At 38.8% G+C, this 14,554-nt stretch overlaps 1 protein-coding gene across 1 annotated transcript in view; it reads right to left on the reverse strand.

Annotated features, from left to right (window-relative positions):
* LOC104954051 (cGMP-dependent protein kinase 2-like) overlaps positions 1–13,213 on the reverse strand; it is a gene marked incomplete at its 3' end in the record, with an annotated part of 29,564 nt that extends 16,351 nt beyond the window's left edge. The window contains exons 1-6 of the mRNA XM_010781106.1: positions 13,068–13,213; positions 11,349–11,863; positions 8,302–8,468; positions 3,617–3,730; positions 1,821–1,926; positions 952–1,015 (exon numbers count right to left, since the gene is read on the reverse strand). Coding sequence (XP_010779408.1) covers positions 952–1,015; positions 1,821–1,926; positions 3,617–3,730; positions 8,302–8,468; positions 11,349–11,863 — 966 coding nt within the window. The remainder of the gene's footprint in view (positions 1–951; positions 1,016–1,820; positions 1,927–3,616; positions 3,731–8,301; positions 8,469–11,348; positions 11,864–13,067) is intronic.
* Positions 13,214–14,554: the final 1,341 nt, after the last annotated feature.

A 14,554-nucleotide genomic window follows, 5' to 3' on the forward strand; every position in this document is an offset into this window, starting at 1 on the left:
CACACACACACAAACACGCACACGCACACACACACACACACACACACACACACACACACACACACACACACACACACACACACACACACACACACTCACTCACACACACACTCACACACGCACACACTCACACACAAACACTAAGAAACTACTGTACAGGCCAAAACACACACACCAAATACCAGGCCCTCACTGTTTGACAAGAAGCTTCAATATTATCTAGCCGATTCTCTATGAACATCTGCACCACTATTGGGTTACAGGCAACATAATCAGCTCCTTTAGAAATGACTGAATAAGTAAATTATCCCGTAGTGGAAAGTAATGGCAGTACCAATGATTGCCAGGAACGTCCTTGAAGTTTTCATTGTGAAAAGATGCTGAGAAAGGCTTTTTCTGAAGCTGACAAGCCCCGCTCTCCGCTTTCTCTTTCCCCGCTGAAATACAATGCTCATGGAGGAGAGCAGAGGCGAGCTATTCTCCTGGATTGTTCAACATACACACACACACACACACACACACACACACACACACACACACACACACACACACACACACACACACACACACACACTTGTATGTTCTCACACCAAAAGCCTGTCACTTGCACATCTTTAAGAAATCACTCGTCCCCCAGTTGAATAAACACTTTCTGGGGCCTTGGTCAAATAATTATGGTAACAATATACAGCGCCCAGCGATGACAGGAATAATATCGGCTCTGTTCATCAACAAGGTAATTTGTGAGTTCTTGCCGACTGGAGGTAAAAAGAATATGCTGACATGCAGTAATGGTTATTATGGTCAAATGGTAATGATATTTTGACAGCAGCTATCTGTAATGCTGGGGCTCCCATGAGCTTCGAGAGGGTTGTGAAATAATGAAGCAATACATTTAAAAGTCAAATTGTCCAAGCAGCAGAATGAAGATAGTTTGACAGAATTACTTACCACCTCGAGGCAGTCCACTATTTTGCTTAGCTTGTCTTCTGGTAGATTAGTCAAGAGTGAAACACTGACAGAAAGGACAAAACACAGGTAATGAGCATTAATTTCTGTATGTAATAAAACAAATCAACATACACAAGATGCCAGGAACCATCAAGTAATGCACAAGGAAAAAAAAGAAACATGATCTAAATTCAATCTAATATACTGTATTTGTTGAGTTTTCAATTTTTTAAGGTTAGTCATATCAACAATTTTTTCATACTTGGACCCCTAAAAAGAGTTATATTCCTCAATGTTTTCTCAATCATATATCTGCTGTCCAACTCTGCAGCTCTTTGCAGCTTTTAACTTATTTTAGACCCTGGTTTTTGAGAAGAAAACTCAGTGTAGACAGGCCTTCACTAGTCACCTGAATTAACGGAGTTCGCAGTGTAGAAAGTTGAACATCCAGGCAAAAAGTAATATATTGTGCACAGGAACACAAGACTAACCACTGGCAAAAAAAAGTAAAGTAAATATTCGACTGATTAAATGTATGCAAACAAACAAGACAACTAAATGTTATTTCTTAAGAATGAGGAATTTGATCTTGACTATTAAACTATAGTTTGTATGATAAACTGATCAAGGGACTTGTCGAGTAACCAAACCAAACTAGTAATTTGCTTGACGTTGGTAGACATTTTGTACTCTAAACATCCAGTCGTTTGATGTTTGATGTTATGTTTGGATTTTTAGCTGGTATTTTTCTACAATGTCATTTTTACTTACTCATTACTTTCATTAGAACATGTTTTGTGTGTGTTATTGGTTACAAGAACTATACGAGTGATGGGACGCTAGCAGTTTTGCTACAGCTTGGGACAAACCTTCGGAGGAAGTTGCGGTACTGTTCATGCCGCGTCTCAGCCGTTCTCCTCATGATGTTCTGAAACACCTCCCGGTCCAGAACCCACACCTTCACTTTGTTCACCGCTGTAAAAGCAACAAAACATGAGACCTGAGACATGGTCCAGGTTCTGACCCCACAGCCAAAAACCTGTGCCCCTGATTACTAAGTGCAGTGCCACGGCTAGCTTCAGAGGGTCTAGAAAAAGAACCAATTATTTCCTCTCCCTTATCTTTCATAGTATTTTAATTTAGTTTAATCAAAGCCCTCTATCACTACGTATAAATTACATATTGTTTTATTTTGTCACAAGGACAAAGGAGAGGAGAAAAACACTGTAATCTGTCTTGCATCTTGGTGGTGAGTCACTCCAAATCTACAGAAACTCTGAGACAGGCTTTTGTTGGTCCAAGGAAGAAGTAGCTGTGAAAGATTAACATGAACCGGTAGCAAAGAAAGGGTTCCCCTTTGTCCCACTCAAAGAGTTTTTCCAGAGAGTTTTTCCAGTTTTACCCCGAATATTGAGGTCAAATAAGTGTCCCTACCCTAAGGGCCGCAAGTCAATTACTTGTTTAAATATACAAACCCAGACAAAGAGCACTCACATGCTACATGGTATGTGCTTTACAAATTCCAAGGAGTTGAAAACCAATCAGAATGCAAAGCTGTGGATATCATGGAAAGCCTTTGTCAACACAACCAATGCAAAAGCTTGTTTACTCGGGTCTAATGACTTATCTGATTCTACTTCCATCACTATCAGGTGATCCATTCAAGAAGTCACTGCGACTCAGATAAAGTGTCAGATTACATTCAGAAGTCAGGATTGGATTGGGAAGATACAAGAGAATTAGATGCTAAATGGTACAGGACATAATGGAAAACAAATTATTGTTGAATACTGTGGCTGGTATAATAAAACAGGTATTTCATAATCTAAACATTGCAACCCATATTCATATTCATGAAAATGCATTGTGTGTCATAGAATCAAAATATATATTTTTTTTTAATGTAGCTAACCTTAGCATAAAAGAAAAATAAATTGAAAGATGTTTTGGTTTTTTTGCTTATGTTGGGGTTCTTGGCAGTCTTCTTCTCCAAATAAAGATATGTTGTATTAGAATGCATAGTTGACATGATCTTTACCATATCATTTTAAACATTTGCGGCCCAAACCTGGAGGGTCTGGAGGCGTCCTCCCTAAGTTTGATTTTGTTCCCATATACGGCAGCTTTTTGCAAAAAGTGTTCAAGGCACTTAATAATACCATTACCATCACCTTGGCTATCATTTGGGGAAAGCATGAAGGTTGCAAGAAAATTGTGCTGTTGTTATCCAGCTGTCCATCCGTTCATCATTTCAAAACCTCAACACAGCAAATGTTGGGCATATCTCTTTTTCAGTCCTGCCAAAGAGGCAACCTTTGTTTAATCTTACTATTTTCAAATGACAAACTATAGGAATAAGCATTTGGTGTGAACAGCGTTACTTATCTTGAAACACATTTTTACATGTTAAGTTGACAAATATACATTTCAATTATACTGGGCTGCTCTTATTTTTAAATCAAGGATCCCCAACAATGCAAAATAAATGTGGAATTAAATGTTTAGGCCAAAAGAAGCACATTTACTATTATTATTATTATTATTATTATTTATATTAGATACGGATATCATAATATTTAGCATAATAGCTCATCTGAAGAATGGCAACACAATACAATACAAAATGTTGAAGTACAATCTAATCAGGAGAACTACAAATCGTTACCTCGCACTGATGCTGTCCGTGTGCTGTTGTACAGAATGGCTAGTTCTCCAAAAGTGGTCCACACCGCTATCGATGTGAGCAGCTTGTTGTGCTGAAACACATCCAGCTTCCCATCTGTAAACATAAAATACAGACAATCAGTTGTATTTAAACACATATTAAGAACATACACATGCTACAGGCAGAACCAATGCCATTAAACTTAAAATTAAATGTTAAATATAATATATATTAAATTCAAAATGTATATGTTTTTTTAATGACATGGTACTCAATGAAAAATCAATAACATTTTGTAAAACAAAAAAACGACAACATTTTTACGAATTTCCATGCACCTTTATTCCTGAATTACCAATCTTTTTTTCAGTTTTCTGTTTATAATGCCCTCTGTTCAACTTCAGTAGGCTATATGAAATCTTGAATGAATACTTCAGCCTTTTACTGAATCAGCTGATTCCTGCCTGCTGTTTAAAAAACTCTATTTTGCTGGGGTAAGTATTAAATACTTATTTGAAAGTAGGCCTACTGAAAACTTAATTTGCAACCATGACCTGATTGCGTCACAGTTGAGTGAGTTACACGTCCTTGTCCAGGGGGAGACATCTCTTTAAAAACAGAACAGCATAACAAACGGGACATCTTGGGCCTTTCTTATTTCTCTAATTTCCCCTCCTCGACTCCTCGACTCCTCGACTCCTCGAATCCTCGGTCATCCCGTTGTGACCCGGAAATGGTTTTCGGCGCGCCATGTTGAAGGACATCTCATTTCTCTAAATGCACATAAAATAATCGAGGATACATTGATAGTCTTTCTAGTTGCGTATTTTTCATAGTCTTATATTTCAACAGTTTTACGACAAACTGTGACTTTTATGACATGGAAATTATTTTTTAAGATTGACAAACACTATGTGTAATTCGTGGCACAACTCAAACAGGATCGAAAGATACGTTTTTTCTCGCCATTGACTTCAATACATAATTTTTCCGAAATAAGGTCCCATGAGGTCCACCGGAAAGGGAGCGACTTTGCCTCTCTATAGACAGATGTATCGGGGGCGTGTACATTGAGGACCCATTGTTGAATTACCAGGAAATAAACATTTTGATCGCCTCGTCTGTCGTTCACATTCATATCTCCATAGGATCACTTTGATGCACATTCAGTACTCGTATGTGAGGTTGTGGGTGAGATGTCAATATCGTGACGCTTATGCAGCGTCCACACGGCGGCGTGCGTTGAAGCTTGCCAGCGGGCGTGTCTGAAGCTCGACCAACAACCAATCACATGAATCTCCCGCCCCGGACACACAAGCACACAGTTTGATTGGCTAGAGCTTGTAATGGCATATGATTTGATTGGCTGACGCTTCCCTCGAAGCTTCAAAAGTTGAACATTGCTCAATTTTTGAAGCTTGAAAGCGAAGCAACGCGAGCAAAGCAAAGCGACTCTCCCACAATGCAGTTCGGCAAAGTGTGACGTCACCCCATTCAAAGTGAATGGGTTGAAGCGTTGAAGCTTCAACGCACGCCGCCGTGTGGGCGGGCCGTTACAAGGAGGTATCGAAAACTACAAAGTAGGTGACTGTGGATGCCTGTTCAAAACATTGCAAACATGAATAAATCATTTAAATTATATATTTGGGTCCGACTTTCATTTTTACATCGTTCTTAATGTGATAGTAGCTTTGATAGCTGTCTATACCTTCAGACAGCCTAAAAGTAAAACTCAAGTTGTTTATTCACAGCCCGAAAGCAGTATCGAGATGACTGGATCATCTGTGACAAGTTGTGATCAGCTCCGATTAAATTGTGATATAAGTTCTGTAGCTATTCTCCAGCAAGCGAGTTTTTTTTATTAAATACCAGTATCCCTCTCATCACAACAAGACTCTACACTGTGCAGGAAAACAAATTACATGCATGAAAATAACCTTGATGCATAGCTTTGAATGAAACAAACAAACTATCTTCCATGGCTAATACTGATATGTCACAGTAACGGTAAACCATAGAAAAGTAGGTCCAGCGGGGCACAAGTTGAATCCATACAATACAGTAGTTCTATTATGCCTTTAAGCCTATACGTTTAACCCATAAGAAGCCGGACCCATTTCTACTTTTGGGAAAATTAAGGGGAACGTCATTTAGACTAAATAGACCACCTAGAACACATTTCTGACAAGTAACCCCCCCTAGTGTCCCATATCTGAAATGTGACATATATGTCACATTGAGGGTAAAGTAACTCTTATTTATAACTTAATTAATGAGGATGATTTTTTGGTTTACATTTGTTTGAACATACTTTGAATTGAAGAATAAAGAATATATTAACTAAATATAATTTAATCAGCTAAATTAACTTGTTGTGATGAGAGGGATACAGGTATTTCATAAAAAACTTGCTCGCTGGAGAATAGCTACAGAACTTATATCACAATTTAATCGGAGCTGATCACAACTTGTCATCTCGATGCTGCTTTCGGGCTGTAAACAACTTGTGTTTGTGTGTCTGAAGGTCTGAAGGTATAGACAGCTATCAAAGCATTAACATTAAGACCGATGTGCAAATGAAAGTCGGACAGAAATATATAATTTAAATGATTTATTCAAGTTTGCAATGTTTTGAACAGGCATCCACACAGTCACCTACTTTGTCATTTTTTGATACCTCCCTGTAAGCGTCACTATATCGACATTTCACCCACAACCTCACATTTGAGTACTGAATGTGCATCAAAGTGATCTTAGGAAGGCAGATATAGCAAAAGATGAATGTAAACGACAGACGAGGCGATCGAAATGTTTATTTCCTGGTAAGTCAACAATGGGTCCTCAACGTACACACCTCCGATACATCTGTCTAAAATAATAGAATGACGCCAGTTGTCATGACTCTAGTTAAACTAGACACCGGCAAGTGAAACCTAACTTTGACTCTTGTCATAATTCTCCCCTATTATCAGGTACGCACTATAGATAGTACAAAAACATAGCAAATTGGGCCAAACTATAACGTAACATGTGTAAAGAGGGTTTTAAAGCGGTTGTGTGAAATATTGAGTGTGTTATTATATGTTTTATCAGCTTGGGCTGATGTGTGTGATAGCCGAGAATGTGTGTAGTAACGTCTCCATGGTTACATGAACAAACACTGCGTAGCGCGCGCTTGCCGCCATCTTGTGTATTGTGTATGCACACAGTTATATGTAATATGTTGTCTTTAACTTTTAGTTAAATAATTATGTGAGGGTTTTACTATCTTGTCAATTATATTATCTTATCAATGATATTGTGGTAATTAAGGAGTGTCATGATTGAAATACAGTGTTAATAGACAAGTGTAGAGGTATGTACTATTGAAAGGTATTGCATTTGTTGACTCTCTCGAGTAAAGTACCGGCAAGTTAAACCTAACTTTGACTCTTGTCATAATTGTCCCCTTTTATCAGGGGCATAACATATGCAATACGTTAAGGGGTAGAACATCACTGCATAAGTCACAGCGGAGGCACACAATACTGATATGAACCTGTAAATGAGCATTATAGGGCCCCTTGACTGGATGATTACATTAAAATCGACTTTTTGTTCTTTCCTGTTAAGAGTTGATAAACCAGAGGAATTTGTACATCTACCAAGAATACTTTTCACAGGCCAAAATAATTATAATCTGCATTTTTCAAAGAATAACATTAGGCTAACCTCTCAGACTGACATAACGTTTTTGATGCAAAAGAAAGCTTGCTTGATGAAGGGCTGCTGTTCGCTTTGATTTGATTGGCTCGTGGTCAAAGAAGCTGAAAATATTTGAGAAAGAGCCAAGACCAAAAAAGTCATCTGAAAAAGCTACATGCCGTTGTGGCAGGTGACTTGGTTTTTCCTACCAAAATCGTTTTTTCTTTGTTAATTTCTGACACTCTAGCGCTGCAGTCAGCACTATTCCAACTCAATAATTGGCCACTTAAAATCTATTCAAATGTAAGATGATACACAAATTTGCAAGTATCAGCATAGGGAATAGACAAAAAAAATCCCTCAGTTTAAATCACAATTTTCTTCTTTCATTTTCAGGATTGTTAGTAACAGAAGGCCTGTTTTTGGGAATACGTGACAATTACACCAAATGTTGTATGCTGGTGTTTGATCAAATAAATGTAATTGAAGACAGAAAAAAGTCAATATTTGGCTATCAATTTACATCAGGTTGTACATTTTCAAATCTACTCTAATATTCTCGCCTCTTCCAGTTTGGATACAATTATTTTAGCAAAGAATCCAAACTCTACGGAAGCCGACAGGGGCAAACGCGCTTCAATGGCCCAAAACAATTCCATTTGGAAAATGCGCTCCAGTTTCCAAAACGATGCAAACATCTTGTCACACTTGACAACACATGCACAGCATTTAGATGTGCCAAGAGGATAGGGGCCCTAATCATTTTGCAGGACTTTCTACATGATGTGCTTGTTTTTCAATATTTTGTGGCAGATGAAGAGCCAACAGGTTTTAATTCATTTGATTACCACCCAGCAAGCAGAAAATGAACTCATCAGTAAAATCACCTGCTGAGGTTGTTGCTTCTTATTGGTCATTGCCTGTCAGCCACTGCAGGCCACGGACAGGAAAAGTGAAATACCTTATTTACTTCTAGCATTAGTAAACTAGTTTGGACGTACCTGCCAGAACAAACAGATGGTTCCCAGGCTCTCCCTGCTTGATGACGTACTCTCCCTGCTGGTAGGTGCGCTCGTACATACACTCCACCATGTCTTTGATCTGCTGCAGCTCCAGCCTCTTCAGGTACTGGTTCTTGTTCAGGGCGTCCGTCAGCACCCTCTTTACACTGTCACCGGCAACAACAGAGGAAGAGTTAGAAATGTGAGCTTTTACTGTGAAAATAAGTGGAGTTTTTTAATGTTGCTAAGGTCAGTTTCCTTTTGTTTTTAGATTTGTTGTTTTGCCTTTTTTTGTCCCTTAGGCAAGACCATAAACTGTATATAAGAATTGGATTTAGTCATTTTGTTGTCAGCCATTGATTTGTGGACCAAGGTTTTGAAGCCTTAACTTCAGACCATTTCAGGCAACCTAAACACCATTAACTTTGAATAACTGAAAACTCACTGTAAAGGGGTAAAGTTGTCAGATGAAAATCACAGACAACACACAAACCTGGCAAAACAATGAACGCTACCAATCACAAGGTAGCCACGTCCTAAACTATAACCTTCATTTATACAGTATTTGTATGGCAGTGTTAAACTGTGTGCTTTATATTCATAATATTTAGAGCAGAAGGGACACGGTTTGGGGTTTGACACATTTGTTAACCCTTTGAAGTTTTGTGTTATGAGTTTTGGGCAATTGAGCTATAACGAGTTTAAACGATTGGGAAAAAAACTGTAACTAAAGGACAGTTCTCTCACCACAGCAATGTGGTGTGTTCCTGGGCCCACTGAGCCACCAGGACACCCACATCCACATTACTCACACATTTTTAATCTGAGTGATAAATACTTCTAGTGTCTCCTGTGAAAAGATGACTACGACGATGAATCAAGTAAAACAGCGAAAACATAAAATCATCATGAGCTGTCAAAGTTCACCGCTTCGCATTTTAACAGCTGTAGTGAGAAAAAGACATCAGTTCCTTTGGGGAGTTGTAAAAGGAAAAGGTTAAGAGCCATGGTTGAATGTAAACTATAGATCATGAGACCGCGTCGCTGCTGGAGGTGGGTGGTCTGTTTATCCACCTTATCGTGTGTAATAAATTATCACTTTAGGCTTCATAAAAGCAGAGCAGATGACATCCAGTCCTTTGTTTTGTTTTTCAACCCACATCCTCCCCTCCCACCTGGCTGTGTCATTACTCTGCCAGAGTCAGCAACATGTTACATTATCATTCACAGAAGATGAGTCTTCTGTTTCAAAGGGCCAGTCTGCAGGAGGGTACCAGACCTGCCTCATTTACATTAGTTTTGGTCATATAATACATGCTGGGCTTATTAGCCACAAATGTTTTAAACATGAGGATCAGTTTGAGAGGGGTGGACTCTGCATACTCACATGTATTCACTGCAGAGCACTGTATTCGTGTTGTACAATATGAACAACACTGTGACAAAAGACCATCTGACTTTCATATCTGAAGATCGAAGAAGACTGCTCTCTGGAAATAACCTTTTGTGTTATTTTTTGTATTATTGTGATATTAACTGTATGTGCACTAAGGCTACATAGCGGGTTCATCAATTTAATCTGCTGATGTTGTCTAGTTTAAGATACAGTAGAACTAGTTAATCGATTGGCATATAAAATGTCAGGAAATAGTGAAACATGTCATACCTTTTGCTAAAAGTCAAAGTTGATGTCATTACATTTATTTTGCTGTCTGTCCAAGACTTTAAGATGTTAACTTTAATATGATATACCTATGATGGTCGACAGGTGCAAACGTACTAGAACGGTCCCAAACATTTCTGTTAGGTTCAAATTAAAAACACAAATGTGCCAAGCACATGCAGAAACATCTTCACCATTTAGAAAAACTCAACATCTGAAAAAACATGTGCAGCGTTTACCCAAAGTGCTGAATAAAGGAAACACAGCAGATACGAAAGCTGCAAGAAGCTCAAGACACAATGGACACTAAAAAGGGATGCACACTGGAGCGCTTGTTGGCGTTCTGGGATTACAAAATTGGCCAGCTGTCACTGTTGATGGAAAGTTATCTAAAATGAGTCATTTGGCTTTGAAATGACCATACTTAGAAACACCTTTACAGATTTGTGTTTAATAAATGCAATATTTTTTTTATCTATCTATCTAAATGGAAAAGGTTTACAAGCCACTAGGCGGTTTGACCTACACAAGCTTACTGTCTAATCTCTTCGTTCTTCAGAGTTCTTTCATTGTTTCAAAGCTTAGCTTCTCCAGTTATATACTTGCAACCATTATTGAGCATTTATCTTATCTAAATCATTCTTTATGTCGTTTATTGAGGCATGAAGCTTTGCAGTCCCCAGAGGCAGCATTTTGAGATCAACTTACTTCCTTAATTTGATATTCATCCTGTCGGGATGTAACATAGACAGCTGGAAAATCAATAAATAACAGCTGGGAGAAAGGTAATTGTTTTTTTTTAATGGGACGGGTAGAGCTCTTACATTTCTTTCGAATATCATGAGAGAAAACATTAAATGGTCAAAAGCGTTTTTACACCTACAGTTAACTCCTTTCTTTATAGTCCTGGCTTTTGTGCACAGAGGCATGGTCCCATTGTAACAGGAAATGGGAAAACACAAATTATGTTTTAATATATCACTTACACTGCATTAACTTTGCTTTTTTTTTACTTTATCACCTTACCCTTAAGAGCTCATCCATAAAGGGATTATCCACATACTTATGGCCAAATAGCCTAGAGCAGGTCTGAGTAAATTATTTACCACATGAAGAAATGCATTCATTCACCCAGACATGAAATTAAATAATAATGTTTGATTTGTGTCAGTCAGTTGTGGCACAGACCAGATGATGACCTTGGACTGAACATTGAATAGTTTTGTTTACAACACATTTCGACAACGTCATGTCTCGCCCACCTCCGTCTCCCACCCGCCCCTACTGCTTGCACCAGGCTGAGACGGAGCCTGAGGCCATCTTGAACCTTTCATTTCATTCTCCCTTTATGTGTGTTCAACCTTACTTAACAAAAACATCTCACCTCGCATCCTTTGATACCCGGGCCTTGTCGAAGGAGAACTTTGGCAGGCTGCTGGAGTCGTAGGTCCTTGATGTGGGTTCGGCCGACACCCCTGCTTTGGCCCCTTTCCTCCTATTGAGGGACTCCTTGATGCGAACACTGAGGTTGGGGCTCTTGTGGAAGGCTTTGATGGAGGGGGCCCTTGATGGCAGATGTGCCGGGGCCCCGCTCTGGTTCTTCATCACGTCCTGCAGCTTGTTGAGCTGGACGCTCTTGTTCTGCAGCTCCTCGTCCAGATCAGCCAGAGCTCGGCTCTCTTTGGCCAGCTGCTCATTGAGATGTTTGATCTGCTGCTCTCTGGAACAAAGCTCCTCATCCTTCCTCTTGCCCTCTCGCTCCAGCTCGTCCACTCGGGCCCTCAGGTTGTCCATTGACGAGTATTTGAACCCATGATCTTTGTAGCATCGGCTGTTGGACGAAGAAGTAGAGCCGTCCGCGTGTTTGTAACGCTTTGATTTCATTGAACCATTCCCCATCTTGTAATCAAAAGAAACAAAATAGATCAAAGTCAATATTAGCTGAAATGATTGAAAAGTCCTTCAAAGAGGAGTACAGTGACATTTAGCATGAAATGGTATTTTTGAGGAAGCTTGGGGTGAGGTTTCACACAAAAGAGCTGACGCTGTGAGGGAAAGAAAACCAGAGAAAGAGAGGAGAAACAGCAAATCAGTATATGACGATCAATGAGTGTCGTCTCTATTTATTATTCAAAGGCAGGAAGTATTACATTACATCAACAGTCCCTCCCACCACTCATATGCAGTGAGACAGAAGCTTGGGAAAAATAAAAACTTTGTAAGAAGATTTTATTTCCAATGTCTTTTCTATTGATTTTAATAAGTAATGAAAATGGATAAAGTATTTTTTTCTGAATTTCCCATGTCACTAAACATCCATTGGACCAAAAAAAACACACAGGCAAACCAGCTGACCAAAGATCTGTTGTAAATGTTTGATAAATAAAGTAAAAACTGAGAACATTCCTATAATACACAGTTTAATATTAACAAAAACGTTGTGAAATAATTGAAATAGAAAAATAATAAATACGATAGAAAATACTCAGAGATAACTGTTTGGTCAAAAATGTCAAGAAGGAGACCCACACTTTTTTAAATGTTCTCTCAGCTCCCCTAAGTTATCCATATGCTCTAGATTCATGCAGAATGTAATGTCTCTATACGCCATTGTGAGGTGTTATTACATTATTAAGTGATATTTAAAAGCATGCTTCTGTAATGAAAGCGGGGAAGAAATGTCAGAGAACAGTCCTGTTCTTGTCGTGTGGGACTGATGCCCACTCTCCCATACAGTACACTTCATTCAAAACATTCCTGCTGGGATACAGTGAGTGGACGTCAGATCAGCCTCTTCTCAAACAATGTTCTGAACACTATTGAAAATGAATGACATCATAAATAAACCTATAGAGAGGATTATCAGCAAATTCTCCCCTTTTTTAATCTAAACTCCTTTACTAGCACTAGATATTCAGTAACAGATTCTCTGACGTTTTAAGAATATTACCGGACTATTTTTGCGCACAGGTGATTAAGAATTAGTTGTGTTAAGTTAGAACCATCTCCAAGGAGGCTCTTGCACCTGCTCCTCGCGCTGCCTCGTCATTCTCCTCCTGAGATAAATGAGTCCGTGTTCAGTACAAAGATTATCGTTACTCACCTGAATCACTTTTCACCCTTCAGACGAGCCAGGGACAGGATTTAAAAGAAGAAATGCCGTGTTTGCACATTCGAGCATCCGCAGAGAGCACTGTTTGCGTCCTCTCTCTCTCTCTCTCTCTCTCTCTCTCTCTCTCTCTCTCTCTCTCTCTCTCTCTCTCTCTCTCTCTCTCTCTCTTGTCTCACGCTCTATTTCCTCCGAGGCAGTGCGCGTTCACGCGAGCGCGGCAACCGGTATGTTTGGCAGGTGTGAGCGATGTCGTCGCGATCTTTTAAATACCCATTTAAAATGTATAATTATAGAAAGGTCGACTGCATTTGTTAAAAGAAACTTTAATAATAACCACTTTTCATTTAACCAAGAATACGTATTTGTTAGTAGGAATAGCTGTTCTGTAGAAGATTGCAATAACAATGGCAATAACAATGAGTTATGGGGAGTTTATAACATTGGCCTACGTTAAATTATGCAACAAAATCAGCATTACACAAACATGTTATATATCACAAATGAAAAAAGTATTATTACATCCTAAAAACAAAACACAGGTCCCCTTAAAATAACCAATAGTTAGAAAAAATACATAATTGCATTGGTGAAGCATGCCAGACAAAACACAGCGGGTTGTTTAACATATAGGCTACACGTCATAATCTGAACAAAATAAGAAAAGCGTTACATTTGGACAGCATTACATGCGTGATTGGGGATAATATGGAGCAGAAATGTATGTGTGTGATGCGTTTGAGGTTTCTTATTAAGGATTAAAGATTTTGTATTTCTGTTTATAAAAAGGAAATCATAAAATGGACATCCAGGCAGTCTAGAATGTAAATAAATAAATTACTAACAGTTTAGCCAAAGTTGTTTTTTGCATTTGGTATCTAACAGGCATTACAGAGTCAGTTCACTCGTAATGATTGTTATCTCTGTGCTACTAGCCTCTGTGTTAGCCCTTAGCATTATCCTCCATAATGTAGCATCTGATTTCATTAGACTCTCTTGCAGTCATGTCAACATTTCTTAATATTCTACCCTCCGCGTTGCGTTTCTCAAATTATTTCAACTTTGACCTCGATTACCAATGACTATGACCAAGGGTGTAACTTTGGTTTGAGAAGTGGGGGGGACACAAAACAAGGGGTCCTCCGCAATGAAACATTGTTCTCTATTTAATTCCATTTCCTGCCTTTCTACAAATATATATTCGGGACTATGGTGTTAACTAATCCAAGAAAAATGTGTAGTGTAAATGAGTGTGCAAACTTATCTATCCATGAACCTGTTTTATTTGTGATTACCTCACATCCTATAGGGGGGTCCGGGGGCATGCACCCCCGGTAAGATTTGTTTCTTTAAATTGAAGTTAAAGCATCAATCTGGTGCACAAATTAAGAGATTTATGGATACAACTCTCAACACTCATATGAAACAGAACTGTATATATTTCAATACTCCAAAAACCATTAGAATATGCTCACAACCAA

Source organism: Notothenia coriiceps, unplaced genomic scaffold (assembly GCF_000735185.1).
Source record: "Notothenia coriiceps isolate Sejong01 unplaced genomic scaffold, NC01 NC01_scaffold00022693, whole genome shotgun sequence".
NCBI classification, from domain to species: Eukaryota; Metazoa; Chordata; class Actinopteri; order Perciformes; family Nototheniidae; genus Notothenia; species Notothenia coriiceps.